The sequence below is a fragment of the Centroberyx gerrardi genome, chromosome 8 (assembly GCF_048128805.1).
Source record: "Centroberyx gerrardi isolate f3 chromosome 8, fCenGer3.hap1.cur.20231027, whole genome shotgun sequence".
NCBI classification, from domain to species: domain Eukaryota; kingdom Metazoa; phylum Chordata; class Actinopteri; order Beryciformes; family Berycidae; genus Centroberyx; species Centroberyx gerrardi.
Window position 1 is genome coordinate 13,011,470 of NC_136004.1, and position 20,810 is coordinate 13,032,279.

The window sequence follows — 20,810 nt, forward strand, 5'->3', positions numbered from 1 at the left end:
ACATGCTGTCACCACCCTAGCAACATGTTTACTTTCTCAGCGTCAACACAAGTGTGTGTGTGTGTGTGTGTGTGTGTGTGTTTGGAGGGTGGGTGCTCTGGTGTCAGCCAAAGCACACCCCTTAACAAACAGATGGGCTAGTATGTCTTTCTAGGTATGAAATCCATACTTGTTTTGTTCCTCCGACAGAAAAAAGCATAACACCATGATGGATGTCAAGAGGGTATGGGGAAGAGGCAGTTTAAACAACACAATAATGCCCTCTCAAAGCTCTTCTTCAAGAGTAGGGTAATGTGGCAAGAGGCATTCTCTGAAAATGACATCCTAGTAATAATTTTTTATTTCAGTCATGTCAGCATTATTATTCACTACTCATTTAGGTGGATTACTCAATAAAAGATTCGTGTCCTTGTAGGAGGATGACGAATATATGTGTAATAAAGCAAACCTTGGCGATGCGCACGCGCAGACCCAACTTCCCCCCCCACTCTCAGTACTGTACATTGTAGGACAGGCGCTCGGGGGCTCCGCGGGCAGCCAATGGCAGCACGTTGTTTTCCCCGTGACATCATCCGCCACTCCTCTTACTAAAGAAGGAAACAAACATCAAGCCAGAAGGAAAGAGAGACGGAGAGAGAGAGAGGCAGACAGGCAGGGAGGAGAATTATATCTGTCTATCCCAGTCTCAAACGGAGGACAACGCAATACAATACAGGGAGGGAAGGACATTTTTGAGGCCCCCAAATCCTCGACCGTTTTCTGCTCCGAAACCCGACTAACGCACACTTTTTCCTGTCATCTCGCGAGAATCTTCGTCGTTTTTTAGCAGGTGAGGATCTTGGATTAACGTTTTTTAGAAGGATAAGAAGGAGGAATGCTGGAGTGAGATCGTTTGTCGAAGTAAACAAAGAAAAGGTCTTTTAAATTGAGTTGACGGTTGGTGCTGGCGACCTTTAACGGTGGATTTAAAGGTCAAGGGGTGTATGTGTGACGGTTTGTGTGGTAAACAAGCCCTTTTGCTTGCTGAAGTTGTCACCACCAACACCACCTCCTCCTCCTGGCTGAAAATATCACAAGCCCTCGAACGTGACTCGTCTGGTTGAGGGGAAAAACAAGGGAGGGAGCCAGCTAGTGGTTGCTATCTCTGTTTTTCTATTGCCCCAAGCTGGGGGGATGGGGAACCAAAGCTAGCTAATTCCTGTCTAGAAATAGAGGATTCATAAGCCGAATGGGCTAGTTGACCGAGGGAGTTTCTGTGAAATTACTACAGTATTTTGGTAAATATTAAATGGAGTCGTTGGAGTCTTACTAGCAAAACCGTCGGCTGGTGTTTGCCATAGTTTCTGCTTTGGAGAAAGGGTTTTGTCGGTGTTTAGAGAAATGTAACATTAACCAAGTCGTTTCTCAGTACCGAAGTGGGGTGAAATATTCGATGTTGTTTAAGTTTCTTCGTTGAAAATTTATAGAAATGTGTTTTTATGTAGAAAACGTTTCGAAAAGGGGGAGCTATGGAACGGTGTCTAAACAGGAAGCAGAGAGATTGCAGACAAAGGAAGAAACAAAGGGAGCAGAGACCAGTGTCTAGACTGTTAGATATTTTTAAGAAAACATCAGTGATGTTGTCTTCCCATCTGTCTAATTTGACGATTTGTTACATCTTGTCGCTTTAGGTTGAACAATTTACTGCTTGCAATAATGTAGCAGTGGGCTTATAATGCTCTGTCCTTTAGTGTGACTCAGTAGTTTTTAGCCCCCTGGCCTGAAATATGAGCTAAGCTTGCGGTTGGTACAAAAACAGTGTCTTTTCTTTTGTTGGCTAGAAATACAGGCATACCACGTATGGTGTGTTTCAAACTATGGCCTATTGTCGATCGCCTATAATTAAAACAGTATCATTTCAAGCTAGACCAGTTTTTGTGATGCCTGATAATCAGTCGTTTTAGACTATTACAGTCATAACTATTCACATTTTATTGCCACGAGTGTTTGGTTTTTATGAAAGGAACTTCGTGGTGAATGATTATGGCAGTTTATCTGCCCTGTGCTGGAAACCCCCCAACTTGCCCTGTTGGGTTGTACTGAGAATACAGGAGAAGAGCAACGTGCAAATGGATTATCTTGGACATTGTCTTTTAGCCTGCTGCTAGTATAAGCAAACAAAAAAGTGTTTGAGCAGTAATGTAGTGATAAACAAAAAGGCGAATAACTGATTACCCTTGCTCAGTGATCATTACATGGATACACCACCACCAACATAAACAAAAACAGCTGTATTTCATAAAGGCACATGTGCTTTCTCTTTAAATAACTCCCTATTTTCATATAACTTACATCAGTTTGATACTCCTTAGTATAATGTGTACTGTGTGTTTATGTTGGGCTGAAAAGGTGGGTAAACTATTCAGCAAATTGAAGGGTGGGTTTACTCTCCTCTACATCGCTGGTCATGAGAGATCTTGATCAAGGTTGGGGACATGCATGCTGCTTGATTGACAGGTGGCCTCTAACATGACAGCTGAGCCACACTGTTCATTGTTCCATTGTGTCATGAGGACAACCTGCAGCCATGGCTAATCTGTTAGCAGCCATAGGCCTCATCATGCTCTTTGTTATCCCAAATATGTCTTTTGTTGTTTTTTGTCAGGAGGAATCTTGTCATTTACTCAGGCGATCTAGTCTTAATTTGAACAGATAGCCTGTTTTTTTGTTTTTTTCAGAGAGACCTTGTCCAAGAACAGAAAGCAGTGACATGAGATAATATTATCTGTCTGCTATTGAGCAGCATAGCTCAGATGATGGAGTGCAAACATGTGACTGTACTACATTCATAGTCAAACTGCTGTTGTTGGTTTTTAAAGAGAATGATACTGGCAACCAGAAGTAAAGAAAATTCTGTTTGAGCTGTGCTGTAGCGTTACCAACCTCTTGCTCAATCCTCCTGCCTTGCATTTCTCAGCAGTCAGCAGCCGAACACGTGATGCAATGGGAGAGAAGGGCTTTGTGGGCTTTTCCAAGGAAACCCTTTGTTGACACGCCTGTGGTAGCATGCAGGGGTAGAAAGAGAGAGGAGGGAGGAGCGAGAGAGAGAGAGAGGGGGGTCTCAAGATTTAACAGCACTTGTTTGTCTGTTGGTGAGGTCAGGACACCTCGAGTGAACTGACAGGACGTTCTGAGCAAACTGCCAGCCTCTCCTGGAACATTAAGCTCGCCTGGTTTTTACTGCCCTGTTTGTGTCCGTGACCAGAATATAGACTAGCTTCACACCAAGGCAGGCATGCAGCTGCCATGCTACAGCACAACAGGGTCAAGGGTTGTTTACAGGGGAAATATGATACTGTTGCTGTGTACACTAGTTGTTGCTGGCTGTGTGTTTTTTGTTGTCTGGTATCAGTTGATCAAATTGTGAAACAGTCGGCAGAGGATAAGGAGACAGGATGCTTCATACCCACCTAATCTAGGCCTTCCTGTCTGTCTGCTTGTTCATTCATTAGGTGTTTTTGTACTATTGCCTCACAGGCAGCTTCTCCCCTACACAACTTCCGGTTCCTGCTGTATTGTATTGCAGCAGAGCAGGGCTTCAACGTCATAGGACTCTGTCACGTTTCCTCAACTTACGCCCAGATGCTCGTTTTCGGGGCGTGTGTGTGCGGGGGGGATTACTCGGGAAGTTTTTAATTACCTTGTGTGGTATGAACCACAGAGAGGCGGAATTGTTTCTGAAACTGCTTTACTCAGACGTCTCTGACTGAGACTTCTCGGGTCACTTTGTTCCTCTTCTTTCACCATCTTGTCTGTGTTCTGCCAGGAACAGTAATTTTTTTTGGCTCTGTTTTGAGGTTGGTTGAGATGCAGTCAGTGAGTCAGATTAGATGTGCATTGGCTGTGAACAGTTCCTTTTTGTGTCTAGAGTGAGGCAACAACTGATTAGGGAGTGTTACTGCTAACTGTCATTCATACTCATATGATAATCATGACACAACGATAATGATGCATGAGATATCAAAGTTTTGAGGCTGGCAATGTTCAAACTAGAGGTCCATTGTTCCCTTAAATGTGGTTGTGATCATTTCCCTTTGCACATAGCCTATAACATGATATTCCTAAGTTATAATGACATGGGGACCAAGTGAAAACAAGGAGGAAAAAGTATGTTTGTCCCAAAGTGGCATGCAGAGATGAAAATGAGAGACTGTGTCAGATGTTAGCAAGAGCTATGCCAACTATGAAAGGGAGGGTTGGAGAGGGGCGCACAACAGTGAACAAAGTTGTGGGACAGAACATACTCCAGCTTCTGCCAAGGTGCTGAACAGAGCAAGTGTTGTTTGTTCCCAGGATTTCCTGTGGAGAAGTGTCCTCATTCATTACTGTATTCAGACTAACAGACAGGTCAAAGTAGACAGGCAGACGGTTCTCCTCATATTTTCATATCGCTGTTTTCCTGTTATCTGTCTGTCAGCCCTGGTGCTACGGCAACATGTTTCTTTGGAACTGAGGTGGCAGGTTAGCAATTTCCTTGTAGGTTAATATTTGAGCATTTTATCAGTCATCTCACACAGACAGGTGTATGTGTATAACGATGTGCTCTCTCTCTCTCTCTATTTATCTAATATGCATTCTCTCTCTGTCTCTCTCTCTCTCATTGTGTCAGCAATGGCCCAAGAGACGAACCAGAGCCCGGTGCCCATGCTTTGTGCCACAGGCTGCGGTTTCTATGGCAACCCTAGAACCAATGGCATGTGTTCTGTTTGCTACAAGGAACACCTGACACGGCAGCAGAGCAGTGACCGTATGAGCCCGCTCAGCCCTATAGGTAAGACAGCGCACACACACACACACACACACACACACAAAAGAGATAGGAGAAAGGTCTGTCCTTTTTTGGGATTCATAAATCATCCTAGCCATTCATCACATCCCACACACACCCACATGGCAAAATTCTGCACTAAAAACATTGATGGAATCTTAATTATAGTAGGATTGTTTCCCCTGTAATTGCTAGTATTTTCTTGCCTCCTCTCTTTGTCTCTCTCTCTCTCTTTCTTTAAAAACATGGTAGTATATGTTCAGAAGGTATTCTCAAACCTCGGAAAAAGTAAAATTTATAGCAGTCCAAATTGAGTTGACAAGCCTTGAGTTCATCGTGTAAAGGATTAAATATAATATACATATAGCACAGCCCATATATTTAGAGCTTGAGGTAAGGAGAGACAAGGAAATATAGACATTGTTTTGAAATGCAACCAATTCTAGTCGAGTCAGTGTATTTTCCCAGCTCCCTTTCCCCTGCCCTCCCTCTCTGTTTTTCCACTCAGTGTAATGAAAGACAGCTGTTTTCTTCATGACAGTGTACAAGGTTGAGGGGGGGTTGTTCACTTCTTGAGAAACTTCTGAGGTCAATCACTGAGGTTTTTCTCCTGAAAACTGGCAACCTGTTAGAACTTGTTTTTCTTAGACATCATCATCCCAGTACAGTAAAACACAAACCACACTACAAAAGAGAAGTCGTCACCTTACAGATTTGATATTTTAGAATTGGGGCAGGCATCTATCAGGCGATTGAATTGTTTTCTAATGAATTCTTTCATCAATATTGTCTTCTCTCATATACTGGCTTACTGGTATACAAAGTATTGTTCTCTCAATTCACTCTTGATGATATATAATTGGCGGTTTGTATTGATTTCTTTTGTCTAGGCGTTTTCCTCCTATCTAATGGCTTGTACTTCTTGTCTTCTCATCCAGGCTCAGCTGCTAGTCCTACCTCAGAGGCTTCGGCCATCCAGAGACTAGAAGCCAGTCTAGCCAAGGTCGATGCCTCCCCTGCCTCTTCGCCAGACATGTCTAGGTCAGTACTCTTGAGTGTTTGACTGATCGAGGCAGTGAGTGAGCCAGTTATTTGTTCTTTACGTTGGAATATGTGTGAACTGCTGGCTCGCTGGTCCATTTTCTCCAACTCATCCATTTCCTCTCCCTCTATGTAAACCTGCAGAACTGTTCAAGGCTCTCTTCCTGTGACTCAACAAATGACAGAGATGAGCATCTCCAGAGAGGACAAACCAGAACCCCTAGAGCCTGGTAAAGCACTGCAAACACACACACACACACACACTTATAGTAACAGACAGGCAGGCAGACATAAACTGGCAGGCACTTTACACACACCTAAGGAACGAACACACACACGCGCGCACAGGTGACTGCTCACACACGGGCTTCTTAAGGCAAACATTGCCCCGTGCGACCCACTTTAGCCGTGGTTTATTTTTGATACACCGTTGCATGCCACAGACCCAACTGCTGGATTTACTTACAGCCTCCAAGACACAGAGGCTGCCTAAAAATAAGCCTATTTAAAAATACCTCTACACCGGAGGGCATTCTCAGATTTGATGCTGCTCACCAAAGCTTTCTCAGACTAGTGCACTGTCTTCTGCCAAGTGCAAAGGGTTTATCTAGGAGGGCACCATTTAGAGATAAGGGATATAATTTCAGCCAAATACAGTAGTGCAATTCTGGATATTGGGCTAGTGCTATCTATGTAATATGGGTTAATTCTGGGAAAAATATATAAAAACTCACATGCCATGTATTTGCGTGTCCTTACAGAACTATAAAAACTCACTTAATCCACTGCTTGTACAAATAAGATATCAAATAGCGGCAAATTAAACACATGACTAATTAATATTGTTTTCTTCCTCTTCTCTCTTTCGTATCTAGTTGTAAGCCAGCCTACTGCTTCTAGTCCCAGCCCTGTAGCTTCTTCTAGCAGTGAGGAGAACAAGGGTGACACCCCCAAACCCAAGAAGAATAGGTGCTTCATGTGTCGCAAGAGGGTGGGCCTTACAGGTGAGCAGGGGGCCGCATGAAGGGGGGTGCTGATGCAACATAACAGATCGGCATATCAATCCTATCATTGATTGTCAGAGTTGTTTTGGTTTGTGATAATTGTTCTTGTACAAGGTTTTGTTTTTCCACCTGGTAGTTGTTCACCTCATATGTTCAACCATTGACCCCTGACCATTGTGCTTCCAGGGTTCGACTGTCGCTGTGGCAACCTGTTCTGTGGCCTGCACCGGTACTCTGACAAGCACAACTGTCCCTATGACTACAAGGCCGAGGCTGCCGCCAAGATCCGCAAAGAGAACCCCGTGGTGGTGGCCGACAAGATCCAGAGAATATAATTTAACAAAGCGACATCAATGGCAGCAGCAACGATGACAAGACCTTTGACAAAAGACTGGAGTATGAGTGTGAACCTTTGAAATGAACACTGGCATGAGTGGTTAAGTGAGGATTAAAAGGACTCGATTTCCCAAATTACAACCTCGAGAAAATAAAGGAAAAGAGAAGAAAAAAAGAAAAGATCCTGTCTGAGGGAGATGCATGAATGATCACTTTTCTCCTTTTTTGATTAATTCATTAGTTTGTTTTATCCTTTTTTTCTGTGGTGTGACTTTGCCGCTGTTCAGTCCTTTTTTTTTTTTTTTTAAATATATATTGTCTTATTAAGAGCAGCCCAGGGTAACTGTCCAGGATATGCTGTGTTCCTCTCACCTAAAGCAGGCGCCATTTTGTGCCAAACCGTAGGCAGCCATTTTACTTCGACCTTGTCATGTGTCAGACGCCGGCAGGTCTTTCCATGCATTCAGATTACACAGTAACAGTCCACGAGTTGTGGCCCTCAGTCTACAAACCTCTTGTTCTGCGTTCCGTTAGTATTGGAGTCAGTCGACATTTGGAGAACCGTACAACTGTGCCCCGCAGTGCACAAGGGGCTTTGTTAATTTGTCTCTGTCCTTCCTAGCTTTACCTACCTCACAGCTGCCGTGTTAAGCTTTGTTGTCTTCCCTCTTTACTTTCTCTTCATCAGCTTATTTGGCCCTAGCAGAATGACGGGTCATCTTGATATTACACTCTTAGGTAGTCGGCCTCAGTAACTCTCTGAACAGCATGTCTGTGTTGACTTTGATCATTTTGATTGTGATGAGGTCGTTTCCGTTTATGGTCGGAGGTATCGTAGAAAACAGGGACAAAATATTACTCCACTTTTCACTGAATCTAAACATTTGGGATGGACATGACGGGTGAACGAGGTCCCAAACTGGTCTGAGCTCAGATTGTAATCCCAGAAGCTCAGGTGGAGGGCTGTGTACGCTGATGCTGGAGCAGTTTCCAGGGTGAGGTCTGGGAGGAGGGTGGCTCCCCTCCCTGGTGGTCCGTTGTATGGATTTACAATACAGTATGAGGGGGGCATGAATGAATGGGATAAATGCATGGGTTACTCTTCATCTGCAGTAGTGTGTAAGGAATATCTAAATGAATTTGGCATCACTCAACTAGTGTTTTGGTCATTTTATTCGCTGAGAGACACTTTTATGTTGAAAGTATGTTTCATTTTCTTTTTTTTTCTCTTCCATTGGTATAGTACTGATGTTAGCACATGTATTCAGTGCATTTGTGGAATTAGGGTATGTGAACCACGCTATGTATTATTTTTTTTGTATGCGCTAACAGAAAGTTTGTGTGAGCACAGAATGCGTGTATGGGTGTGTTCCCCAACCCTTTCGTCTGTGGAGCTACCCGGTTTATCAGCACATGTTTACAGAACTACAGGAGCATGCCAGAGCTAGATTTATGAAAAATAATAGATACCAGGATTTAGATGTAACTTCTCATCTCTAACAGCTATTGGTCTGTGTGTCTGCTATAGAGCACTGTAGAGAAGTGTGCGTGTGTGTATTCGTGTGTGCGTGCATGTGCACGTACCTGTGAGTAAGTGTGTTTTCATGGCTGCCTGACACATTGAAACACATGTGTGTTTGTGACTTGTGTTAATCCCTTTTTCTCCCCTGTAAGGATGTGAGTTTTTTCATTTAAAAAACAACTGTATGTATCCGTTTGAGTTTTTCCTTTCTGATTCTTAGTTATATGCAAATTTGTACAAAAAAAGAAAAAACAACAAACTGTGTTGATATTTATGTATTACATATAATCTTGCTATCCAGCATTACAACAGAATTGTATCATGTAAATAAAACTATGTACAGAGAGACATTACAAGGCCTGATTATGTTTTGACTTTTAAAAGCTTCAGGGTTGTTGTTTTAGACTACACTAATCTTTCAGCATCTTTTTACATTATTGGAATTTGATTTGTGCTAATTAACCTCTGTCATCGGCTTACAGTTTATCTGAAAATGTACTTAAAACGCCTTGAAAAGCATTTGTTGAAAATGCCATGCTAACCCATGAGATGTCTTTTTTGTTTTGGTCTGAAAAGTGGGCTTGTTGTACCTTAACATAGTTTATGTGAAAGGAAAAGAAGGCTGTGGCAGCCTATGTTAGTGAGATTGTTAGATATAAACAACTGCAATATTCATTTCCATCAGGACAAGAATGGTCTAGGACCCAGATGTCAAAAGCCCTGGCATTACCCTCTAAGTCTTTACCCAGGTTAACCTGGCCTCTTTTGCTCCTTCCCGTTAATACAGGGTGCTGGCAGCACATAAACCCCACTCACCAGCCTCTTGTCTGGGTCACACAGGAAGCATTAGTCCCTGGACCCTGGAAGAGACTGTTACAAGCTTCTGTTCCGCTCTTTATCTAGGCCAAGGCGAGGGGTGAAGATTTGTGCCGTAGGTACAGGACATGCCGTGTGTGTTTTTAGAGACAATGTGTTTTCTCACACTCCTGTTGGGAGCTCTGGGGGAGAGTGTGTCGGCAGATGGCGTCACACCGACAGCTGCTCAGACAGCTGAGGTGTGTTCGTGTGGGGTTTCTGTGACGAGAGAGAGACCGAGACAGAGAGCTACAGAGGCTACAGCGTCTGGACAGAATCTGGAGTCAAAGGCAGCGCTTACACCGATGCAAAAGATTAGACGACCCTTTGTGGCACAGATCTACCTGTTGTAATGGTTTTCTAAAAATGTACAAAACTCCTAGATCATTTCCCCATATGGACCGCTAGGAGAAGATCAGATCCGTACCTCACCGAGTTAGAACTCAGATTTTTATGAGCCTGATTAAATCCAGCCAGTAATAATGTATAAGTATAGTATAAGACATTAATTACTGACCACAGCCTCCTCCTAACTGTTCAGACCCAGACCCTTTAGCAGGGGGACAGAGGAGTGCACTTCATTACTAATATGGTGACAGATGAGAGGAGGATCAACACACTCAAAATATGACCTGGAACAACTGCAGAAATCCTGCATCCCACTCTTTCTGTGTGTGTGTGTGTGTGTGTGTGTGTGTGTGTGTGTGTGTGTGCGCACGTGCACGGGTGCACATGTGCACTTATTTGGCGCTAAAGGGTTGGGCACGTACACACAGACACACACACACACACACACACACACACAGAGAGAGAGAGACACACACTCCAATATCATTCACCACTCCGATTTAACCTATAATTTATTGTTCTGATGTCTGTAGCCTGTCTGTGTCACCTTCCCTTTAGGTCTCTCTCTCTCTCTCTCTCTCTCTCATAAACACACACACACACACACACAGTCTGCCAGTGAGTTCGACAGTGGATGTAAGACATCAGAGTGACTGATAACGACAGATGTTGTAGCCAGATGTACGAATATCAGCCGAAGGGGTTGAAAGTTAGCTGAGGCCACAGACAGAAAACACACACTCTCTCTCTCTCTCTCTCTCTCTCTCTCTCTCTCTCTCTCTCTCTCTCTCTCTCGCTCTCTTGCAGTTGTCCATAAATAAAATGCCATTTGGCAAATAAGGGAGGAGAGGGCAGTGAGTGTCCATATAGATAAGTAAAACATGCTGCTGTTCCCCCATCCAGCTTTTACCCTCTATACTGTTTAGTTAAAAGTTAAAATAACCACACTATATTTAAAGAAGGGAAACTTTTTCAGCCCAAGGCACAAATTCAGGCAATTAATCCTGGGACACACAAGCTCAGGGAAACATACTCAAGGAGCTATGGGTCGAAGGAAAAAGAGACTTGCTATAGAGGAACAGGACCGAACAGGCAGTAGGAGTTCCCTGTAGCCTGGATGAATGAACAAGTGGAGCCAGAGAGGAAAGTGTGTGTCTGTGTGTGTGCGTGTGTATGACCCTCTACAATGAGGCAGAGGCTGACATGGCAAAGAGGGAGAGAGCGCTAGAGAGACAGGAAGAGAGAGGGAGAGAAACAGCGTGAGTTTGGTTCAGTGGCCAGGAGGAGTGGTTGAGATTAGGGAGGGGTGACCTGGGGTGGCGTCACTAAGCTTTCCCAGAGTGTAACCAGATTAGACCAGTCTGAGCTCAGGCCCGACAATAACGACACACAGCAACTAACACGCTAACTACTCACATACACACAGTCAAACAGATAGACAAACTCACACATACATATATGTAGTACAAAAAAAGCAGAGCAGGGCTTTGACTGAGATCTATTGAGATCTAGGAGGACTGCTTATTGTACTCTGAAACGCACACAACACCAGTGGTATAGGAGATGGTAAGGTGATCTCTCTGTACGACAGCACAGCAAGGACCAGAGGCATGTCTATCGCCTCCGGGTTAGCAGGAAGTGTCAGGAGTCATCTAGAAAGCCGCCTCTGACTCGTGGATTACAGGACTGGCAGCGTCACCGAGGACTCAGGGAGAGGGAGAGAGAGAGAGGGAGAGGGAGAGAGGGAGAGAGGGAGAGGGAGAGAGGGAGGGCAGGTGAGTGCGTTCAGTATTGGTGTGAGAGTGAATGACAGCAGAAGCAAAACGTTTCTGAATAAAGGAATATAATGCCAGACAACAACACACGCTATTGAATAAACAAGTTATAAAACCATTGGCTGTGTTGGTGATGGATCAGAGAGTGATATGACATCAGTGAAAGGATGCTATTCATCATGACCTGATTTCTGTTTCTAAATCTGGGAGCCGCCGATTGAGGACATGTACTCACACACACAGGCACCAAGGATGAAATGGTGACAAAGCATTTAAGGGAACTACGAGATCAGGCTAGGGACAACTGGACTTGATGCAGAAACAATGTTTTTTGAGTAAAGATTGAGTAAAGTCATCAATACATTCCACAGGTAAAATATGCTTACACTAAAGCATGTCACTAATATTAGTGACATCAAATTAATTAAATGTCAAAAGGATGTACAACCAAACATCTGTTTCATTTTAAAATACGTCTTTATTAAAAATATGACATTGTGCCATTACATGAGGCACATGATAATCACAGCAACAAAAAACACCTGCTAAGATTGATTCAAGGCACTATATCGCATGTTTTTATCAAACAGTAATTCCCACATCATTTGATTGCAAGCAATGAGCACAATGGCCGACAGTCTGTAAGATCAATCTTTGTCTGTAGGGTGGGTAAGGATTTTAGTTAAAAAGGTAACAAAATAAACACCATCTTAGACACAGATAAAATCTGACTCTGATAAAAGTATGCATTATATTTCAATGCACATAATAGTCAAATCTGTATAAATCAAGTGTATTTTCAACCGAAATTATTATAAAATAAGGCCTAAACATTGTTTTAGATTCTGATGAAAGGCAGAAAAAACATAATTTCAATCTTATTTCAATCCCATGTGAAGTATGGGATTTATTTCAATATACAGTATAAAGTGTATAGAGTATACAGTATAAAGTGGTGTGACACTAGATAGATTATGAAAAAGTGCTAAAGGAAGAAGGGAAGACACACTCTGACATTCATATCCGGTCTGACATCAGAAAGTTCATGAAGTTGTTGAGTCATCTTCCTCAAGTTGGTTACAGTGATAACATGTCGCCTCCTGTTGGCCAAACTCATTAAAGTCCTTCCACAAAAACAAAACCCAGACTCAAAGGTAAATTATCATGAGGTTTTCTCCAGTGCAGTAACTTGAGGAGCGATCAGTCACTGCCCCCCCCCCCTCACCAGCGCTGCTCCAGAACTGGAACCTCGTCTCCTCACTACGTCCAGACGAGTTGGACGTTGTTGGACGTCCGAAAGTACACAGACTCCAGTTGGCTGATTTCCCAACAGCAGCTCAGATCCAGGTACTTGAGTCGCTTGCACCCTCGCACTAACCCTGTCACTGTTTGCATGGACACGTTGCTCCGGACCAGGCTGAGGTGCCGCACCCGTCCAAGCGGCAGGGGGGGCAGGTCTGAGGAATCTGCCCCACGGTGTTGGTTGTGATGCAAGTTCCACCTGAATCTGGACAGTATGTCTTGGAAAACAGAGTTCAGAGGGCAAGGCAGGGCGACCAGGGAGACTTTCTCCAATAAGGGAGAGCCTGACAGAAGACACTTCAGCACCCTCTTCAGGGACATCCAAGACATGACAGGCTTCATCTGGCTGTGTTCATAGGAGAAACTAGACACATAAGAGACAAAAACAACACAGATGAATAAGAATACTTTATTGGCCATTCTATTCTAGGTAATTACAAACAAGGTGAGAGGAATCACGGCGCTGCAGCATCAAAGCCATTCTTTAATTGATTAACACATGGGTTATAAGACCTCAACTTACTTGAGTGTGAGAGAGTAGAGGTTAGGCAGACTCGGCAGATCCCGATTGTCCCCCTCTTCTTCTTCCTCCTCTTCTTCGTCCTGCGGAGCAGTGGGAGGATCGGCGCAGATGAGCAGGTCTCGGAGTCTGGGACAGGCCTGGATGACCTCCAGCAGAGGGGTGTGAGGGCTGGTTTTCACCCCCTCCAGGGTGAGGGAGACCAGGGAGGAGCCCACGCCTTGCAGGGCGGGGAGGAGATCCACCAGAGGTCCTGGGTAGCGTAGCGAGAGGCTCCGCAGCTGGCCCGACCAGGTCTGCAGGCCCGCGGCTAACAGAGACCCCTGGCTTCTTCCTCCGGTGTCCTCCTCATCGTCAAAGTCCAGGGAGACGGATTGGACATCTGGACACAATCGGCCTACAGTCTCCAGAGAAGCAAACGATAAGCCCTGGACGTCCCTTAGATGCAGGGTCAAGCTTTCGGCGTCAAGCTTTGGCACCGCTCTTCCTACCCGGCCTTTCTCTGCTACTCCTCCTCCACTACTTGTATCATCCTCACTCTCGCTCTCATAGCCCTCCCACAACATCCTCTCATCCTCTTCTTCATCCTCATTTTCTTCATCTGCTGCTTCATTCTTCCTCCCGCTATCCATCCCCTGCCTCAGCCTCCGCTCCCTCCACACTTCCTCCAGCCGCGGCACTCCTTCTCTGCGAGTTAACTCGTCCGTTTGGCCAAAGTCTCTCCGGCAGATGAGACTGCAGGCCTGCGCCAGGCCCGCCATGGCCACTCTCTCCAGGCGGGGCATGGAGAGCAAAAGGTAGGCCGCAGCCGCCGTGGGGTCTCCCTCTTCTTCCCCAAACCCAATGTCCAGAGCCAGGAGACTGCTGAGGGGGAGCGGAGACAGAGGGGAGGAAAAGGAGGAAGAGGGGTCAGAGTAGGACGGAGGGGAAACGGGGGAATGAGAGGCAGAGGTGCGGCGGAAAGATGAACCAGGAGGACTACCAGAGGAAGAGGAGGAAGCCCCGCCTCCGAGAGGAAGCAGTGCTGCAGGGGAGAGGAAGTGACAGCGGGAAACGTCTAGGTGGCGCAGCAAAGGGCAGCGGCGGGCGAGCGTCCCGATCACCCGTCTGTCACAGGGGGTGCCGGCCAGGGAGAGAGAGCGCAGGACAGGCAGACAGCTCAGCAGGTCACGCTGGACCTGGGAGGGCAGCTGCTGGGCTCCAGACAGGTCCAGACTGGACAGAGCCTGAGATGAGAAGTTAAAAATAAATACATAAAGGGTTATAGGCCAAAATACATCAGAAAAATGCAACAACTCTCCTGGGATCACAAGTTCTTCATATTTGAAAATGCTGTCTAGTACTAGCAGGGTTTCCCATACACTGATTATGTTTGTATGCTTATGCCCAGGTTAATTAACAGCCATCCAAGTAAATTTTTGTTATTTTGGGTGCTGGGATGCTATAAAACTATACTATTTAAAAAAAACCTAAAGATTTAAAGGATAATTCCGGTTATTTTCTACCTGAAACGTGTTTTAATCGCTTTTTGGATTCATTACCACTTTGGTCCTGTGTGTGTGTATTGGATAGCAGCACTCCCAGCAACCTGCAGCTACCTAAAGCCCTACAGGGAAAGTGATGAAATTTTGAACACAATCAATCGTCAATCAATATAGTATATATAGTATAGTATTGGTCAGCTAATGTTGCAGTAGTAAGCTAGCCAATCATGAGCTCATAGTCAATAGAGTGACAGACTTTAGTGCTTGAACACAGATAAGACACTGAAATCGCTGAATGAAATATCAATAAAATCCCTACTCAGATATACACTGAATGTACAAAATATTAGGGGCACTTTTCATTAAGTACACTGTTGACATGAATCCAGGTAAAATCCATTATCCCTTACTGATTATACCAATCACAAAGAAGGAGATGTAGATAACAAATTAGAGAAGGATTTTTAAGCTTTGAGAAAAATGAAATCTGGATTGTGCCAAAGGGGCTACAACTCAGTATCAGGAAGATGTCCCTAATATTTTGCATATATACACACACACAGCTGAAAAAACAACCTCAAGTCAATCACTATTTGAATAGACTGAATAGAGGAATAAAAGTGTTGCCTCCCCCCCAGGCTGTGGTAACTGCCAAACTGTGGGAAACGGACTTGATTGTACTAGCTGCTTGTGAACAATATTAAGACCTGTATTTTTCTCTCTGAATACGACACTGATCCAGCATCTGTTCAGTTCATTATCTCAACCATTAAGTGTGATCTCTCATTCATTAGTGGCAAAAGGCAAATGTGATAAATCCTGGCTTCAGTACACAAACACTGGCTATTGACCACTAGAGACACTTTATAAATGCCCGTCCGGGCGCCAAGACTGGTGGTTCCTCTCTGACCTGGCAACGTGCGGCAATGAGGGTGCAGAGGGCGGAGGTGGCCAGGCCGGGACAGCCTGCCAGAGACAGGCCGCGGAGCTGGGGGACCAGCAGGAGGTGCAGGGCCGCTCGGGACAACTGCTGTCTGGAGGACAGCAGACATGTCAGCTCCTCCACCAGCTCGCCCGCTGGAGGGAGGGGAGGAGAGACAGAGAGAGAGAGGCAATATTGCATCGTAAGTTTCCTTTTTTCTGTTTCTTTGTTTCCTTTTTGCATTTGTATGACATGATATTGTATGACTATATACAGTCCATACTGCTTTGGCAACATTGCATCCCAACAGTCATGCCGATAAAGCATATTTGAATTTGAATTTGAGTTAGAGAGAGACAGAGAGAGAGAGAGAGAGAGAGAGAGAGAGAGAGAGAGAGAGAGAGATTGTAGCGCAATAAACAATCACATAGTACATGAGGAAGTCCAGCTTCTTATTCTACCTCAGACATTTTTGTGTTGCGGAAACTAATAATGATGCTATTGTGAAATGTAAATGTTAATGTCATATTTTTTTTAAGTCCCCAGTGTGAACGACTAGACACAACTGCCTTATAGACTCACGCAGTATGTTGAAAGGTCCCATGATGTGCCTGAAGCAGTACTGATCCAGGTAGTTGTCGGCGTAGTCTTTCGCCCACACTTCCTTCATGTTGTCCGCCAGGCTCAGCAGACACAGCCGGGCCAGCGAAACAACAGAGCCGTCTTCATCCGTCTCCCTGCGCTCCCTCTTCCTCCCCGTCCTCATCTTCCTCTGCTTGGTCCCGGGCGTCGCTCCCGGCTTGCCTGAGGCCCGGAACAAGGGCATCGCTGGACGGAGGCTGTTGGTTTCGATGCTGAAGGGGGGTGTAATGGCATAGAAAGGCCTTTGCGTGTCTGAGTGGCGGGGGATGCTTTTCCCTGTTGCTGGAGGGCTTTGAGAACAATTCACCACAGTGTAGGTGTCACTATCAGCATGGCATCATCTATGAGTCTGTGAGAGGTAACAAACTCCTTCATCATCAGCTATAAAATCGTGTACATTATCACAGATGAACAATTAGGCCTACAGGGTGCATGGCATACACATTTCACTAGTGAAGAAACTAGAGCTCACTCACATCTCTCTCACGAGAGAGAGAGAGAGAGAGAGAGAGAGAGATACACAGATCATACACTGATCACACACTGATACAAAGGAGAAGGGTTATTAATGTGAAAATGTTGATCCATAACTGATGTATTGTATTGCTTTGGCAACAATGGTTGCTTTCCTGTAATGCCAATAAAGCAGACTTGAATTTGAATTTGAGAGAGAGAGGGAGAGAGGGAGAGAGAGAGAGAGAGAGAGAGAGAGAGAGAGAGAGAGAGAGAGAGAGAGAGAGAGAGAGAGAGAGAGAGAGTTCACACTGACAAGAGTTCAGTGTGATATCCCAGAGGCTATTTTACACCCGGGATGCACGGTGAATGCCATCAAATGTAATTAATTATCTAGTAGCATAGAAAACCAGCAGTAGTACTCTGCTCGCAGCCATGGTTTCATTCATAACAAGGAAGAGGCATCTGTAGTGGACATTAAACACAGCCTACCTGCCAAGTAAAACAGAAGAAAACACCAACAACTTCGGACAGGCAGGACAGGACAGGGGTGTAAAGACCTTATTTGCTCCACAGCAACCTTTGCTCGTGGAGATTCCCAGCAGCAACACTTCCTGTCGCGCGGCTGGACGGAGGGTGTGTACGGAACAGAACTGGAGCTGTGTTCAAGGCCGCTACGCAGTAGCAAACGTTACTTATAAACGCCAGAAACGTACCGCGGTGAAGTTAGTTTTAGGTTGGATATTCGACAGACATTCACTCCGGATCCAGCAGCGTCTTCTTACTCAGTTTCACCCAGTGTTGGCAGTGAGAGGGCGGTTAGCTCACCTCCGAGCGCTCGCTCTTAATCACGGGGGTTTCACTTAGGGACCATCAATAAATTACTGTTTGAATGACACAAAACCAATGTTATTTTCAATACCTTCGTGCTGACCTGCCCATATTAGTGAAAATTATGATTAAAAAATTATACTAAATTGGTCTCATATAGCACACCTATTTTGATTGCTAATGTGTAATTAATTTATTTTACATAAATATTTGAATGGAAAATAATTGCAGTTTTTTCAATAGCTTCCATGTCATGTTACCCTGTGACTCCAAACCAATGCAGAATTGTATTGCTACACTGGACAAATAAGACACGCCTCTTTTTATTGGATTTTAGTGCTTCTTTTATTTTATATTAATATTTTTATGAAAATTCATCTTTTTTTTTTTCAATAGCTTCCATGTCATGTGACCCAGTGACTCCAAATCAATGCCGAACTGTATTACTACACTGGACAAATGAGACACAGCTCTTTTTGTTGGATTTTAGTGCTTCTTCTATTTTATATGAATATTTTTATGAAAATTCTTTTTTTTTTCCAATAGCTTCCATGTCATGTGACCCAGTGACTCCAAACTAATACCGAATTGTATTACTACACTAGAAAAATAGTACACACTTCTACTACAACTGCAGTTCTACTTCACAGGTGCAGTTTAAAGTACGATTTTTTTTTTCCACAGCATTGAGCACATTTCAAAGACACACTTTATTTGCACAAGGGACATTCCCAGTTTCCTTTCTTGGCCTTTTTATATTCTTTGCTGTCCATTGCCACACACTGGGCATGGAACATGGAATTCATTACCCTTTATTCCCACATGTGCGGGTACCCATTCCATGTGCTCTGTTTTTCTAAAATGTCTTGTACCTCCCTCTTCTTCTTTGTAAATTCTATGTGATTGTCATTCAAGTTCAGGTGCATTATCGCCACCTACTGCTCCTTAGGATTTCAGTCAACCTGAATCGTTGTACAGTCCTGCCTCACATTGTTGAAATTTAGTTTTATTTGTTTCTTCTTCATAATTCTCCTGACAATAAACAAACTGTGGTGGAAGTTTTCTGTAATAAAGAGACTTGGAGACGAGAAGTTGTCCTTCTGTTATCTTTATTGCTTGCAAGCAAGGCGCAATGCCCACCCGAGTGTGTGAGACAAAAAGCGAAACAATGAGCTTTGTCCACCCTTCTTATAATCATGTAGTAGAAACAGCGAGTCATGAGAAGTCCGGCACATTCTTATACTTGAAACATTCTACGATTAAAGTGCATCTGTGCAAGACAAAATCCAGTTCCAACCGGACACTCAAGGCCTTCTCTGGTCAGAACCTTTGTTTATCTCAAACTGGTGGAGAATGGAAAATTACTGAAAACAGAGACAGCATTCAACTGAGAAATGGTATCATGCTTGATACATGATGAATAGAATGACCAGGTTCCGGAGATAAAAGATTTCCAGTGCAAACAAGGACCAATTCAACTAGCCACTGTCTTATCTGTTTCAGGTCAGGTCAAAGGCATGAGAGATGTGCTGAACAGCAGTTTGTAAATTTCCACACGGAGATGAGCTCTCATAATAATACAAAGGGTGTACAGTACAGCTATTAAAGACATATAGAATAGTATAATAGTGTAATTTCCTCCACACAAACATACCTATATTGTGCTTCTGAAAAATGTAAAAACATGTTGTTCAGTTTGCTATGGCCACTTTGCTATGTTGGCTTCTTCTCACCTGTTCCTTGCTATGCTTGTTACAATATAAAATTGTATTTCAAGTTTCAAGTTCTTTATTGTCATATGCACAACAATTACAGTGAAGCAGTGAACCTATTTGTCCAGTATAGTAATACAATTTGGCATTGGTTTGGATTCACTGGGTCACATGACATGGAAGCTATTGAAAAAAAAAAAAGAATTTTCATAGAATATTAATATAAAATAAAAGAAGCACTAAAATCCAATAAAAAGAGGTGTGTCTCATTTGTCCAGTGTAGTAATACAATTCTGCATTGGTTTGGAGTCACAGGGTAACATGACATGGAAGCTATTGAAAAAACTGCAATTATTTTCCATTCAAATATTTATGTAAAATAAATTAATTACACATTAGCAATCAAAATAGGTGTGCTATATGAGACCAATTTAGTATAATTTTTTAATCATAATTTTCACTAATATGGGCAAGTCAGCACGAAGGTATTGAAAATAACATTGGTTTTGTGTCATTCAAACAGTAATTTATTGATGGTCCCTAAGTGAAACCCCCGTGATTAAGAGCGAGCGCTCGGAGGTGAGCTAACCGCCCTCTCACTGCCAACACTGGGTGAAACTGAGTAAGAAGACGCTGCTGGATCCGGAGTGAATGTCTGTCGAATATCCAACCTAAAACTAACTTCACCGCGGTCAGAAACGTTGTCTAATCACCGGTGTAGGGTATTACTGTGGGTTGTTTTATGCAAGAAATGATGCCACCATACAAAACAAATTGTCAAGATATGCTCATGATCCAGATATTAGGATTTGCGGGCCCATGTCTTTAAACCACCTTGTATTCATATATAAAGCATGCTGCCACCCTCTAGTGGATATTGTTGCCATACACGAGAAGCCAGCTGCAGCCGCGGAGCGCAACCGCAGTTTTAGACTAGCAGTTCTAGACCTGCAGTTTTAAACGACGCATGCGCACGAGCTGCAGCAGCGGAGAAACAGAGAACCTTGGCAGCTTTAGATATCGGATTCAGACAGAAGTGAAAGTGGCGTCGAAGCGGGCGGTAAGCGACGTTACTTATGGAGATGGAGTTTAAAATGACAAAGAGCATCATTATTCAATGAAAATTTGGGAATGCAGTGTTGTAACATTCGCTAGTAAATATATGTAAATTGTTTTTAAAGCTGTAACGTGCTTACACAGTAATATCTGTTATCTGTCACATTTGCAGTTACCTAAGTTTGCATTCAGTTTTTAGC

The 20,810-nt window shown here is 43.8% G+C and overlaps 2 protein-coding genes across 4 annotated transcripts; one reads left to right on the plus strand and one right to left on the minus strand.

Annotated features, from left to right (window-relative positions):
* Window positions 1–615: 615 nt before the first annotated feature.
* Window positions 616–8,901, plus strand: zfand5a (zinc finger, AN1-type domain 5a). Of its 2 annotated transcripts, none has more exons than XM_078285191.1 (6): window positions 616–915; window positions 4,649–4,810; window positions 5,746–5,848; window positions 5,993–6,078; window positions 6,724–6,852; window positions 7,039–8,901. In XM_078285191.1, the coding sequence occupies exons 2-6, from the start codon at window positions 4,651–4,653 to the stop codon at window positions 7,185–7,187; spliced, it is 627 nt and encodes a 208-aa protein (XP_078141317.1). In that variant the 5' UTR covers window positions 616–915; window positions 4,649–4,650; the 3' UTR covers window positions 7,188–8,901. The 2 variants fall into 2 exon arrangements, with proteins under 2 accessions (XP_078141317.1, XP_071780466.1); XM_071924365.2 differs by having other exon boundaries at window positions 616–829.
* Window positions 8,902–12,167: 3,266 nt separating this feature from the next.
* On the minus strand, window positions 12,168–17,619 carry LOC139931108 (uncharacterized). Of its 2 annotated transcripts, none has more exons than XM_078285256.1 (5): window positions 17,504–17,619; window positions 16,499–16,848; window positions 15,905–16,071; window positions 13,514–14,736; window positions 12,168–13,354 (listed from the first exon to the last, which is right to left on the minus strand). In XM_078285256.1, exons 2-5 carry the CDS (start codon window positions 16,740–16,742, stop codon window positions 12,949–12,951), a joined length of 2,040 nt encoding a protein of 679 aa, XP_078141382.1. In that variant the 5' UTR covers window positions 16,743–16,848; window positions 17,504–17,619; the 3' UTR covers window positions 12,168–12,948. The 2 variants fall into 2 exon arrangements, with proteins under 2 accessions (XP_078141382.1, XP_078141381.1); XM_078285255.1 differs by having other exon boundaries at window positions 16,499–16,907; window positions 17,504–17,614.
* Window positions 17,620–20,810: the final 3,191 nt, after the last annotated feature.

Excerpts from the sequence above, each read along its gene's own strand:
- zfand5a (XM_078285191.1), top strand. The coding sequence starts at position 4,651 with ATGGCCCAAGAGACGAACCAGAGCCCGGTGCCCATGCTTTGTGCCACA. Across the intron at positions 5,849-5,992 it reads TCTTCGCCAGACATGTCTAG|AACTGTTCAAGGCTCTCTTC; the intron begins GTCAGTACTCTT and ends GTAAACCTGCAG. Across the intron at positions 6,853-7,038 it reads CAAGAGGGTGGGCCTTACAG|GGTTCGACTGTCGCTGTGGC; the intron begins GTGAGCAGGGGG and ends TTGTGCTTCCAG.
- LOC139931108 (XM_078285256.1), bottom strand. The coding sequence starts at position 16,742 with ATGCCCTTGTTCCGGGCCTCAGGCAAGCCGGGAGCGACGCCCGGGACC. Across the intron at positions 16,072-16,498 it reads GGGACCTTTCAACATACTGC|CGGGCGAGCTGGTGGAGGAG; the intron begins GTGAGTCTATAA and ends CCCTCCCTCCAG. Across the intron at positions 13,355-13,513 it reads CTCTACTCTCTCACACTCAA|TTTCTCCTATGAACACAGCC; the intron begins GTAAGTTGAGGT and ends TTATGTGTCTAG.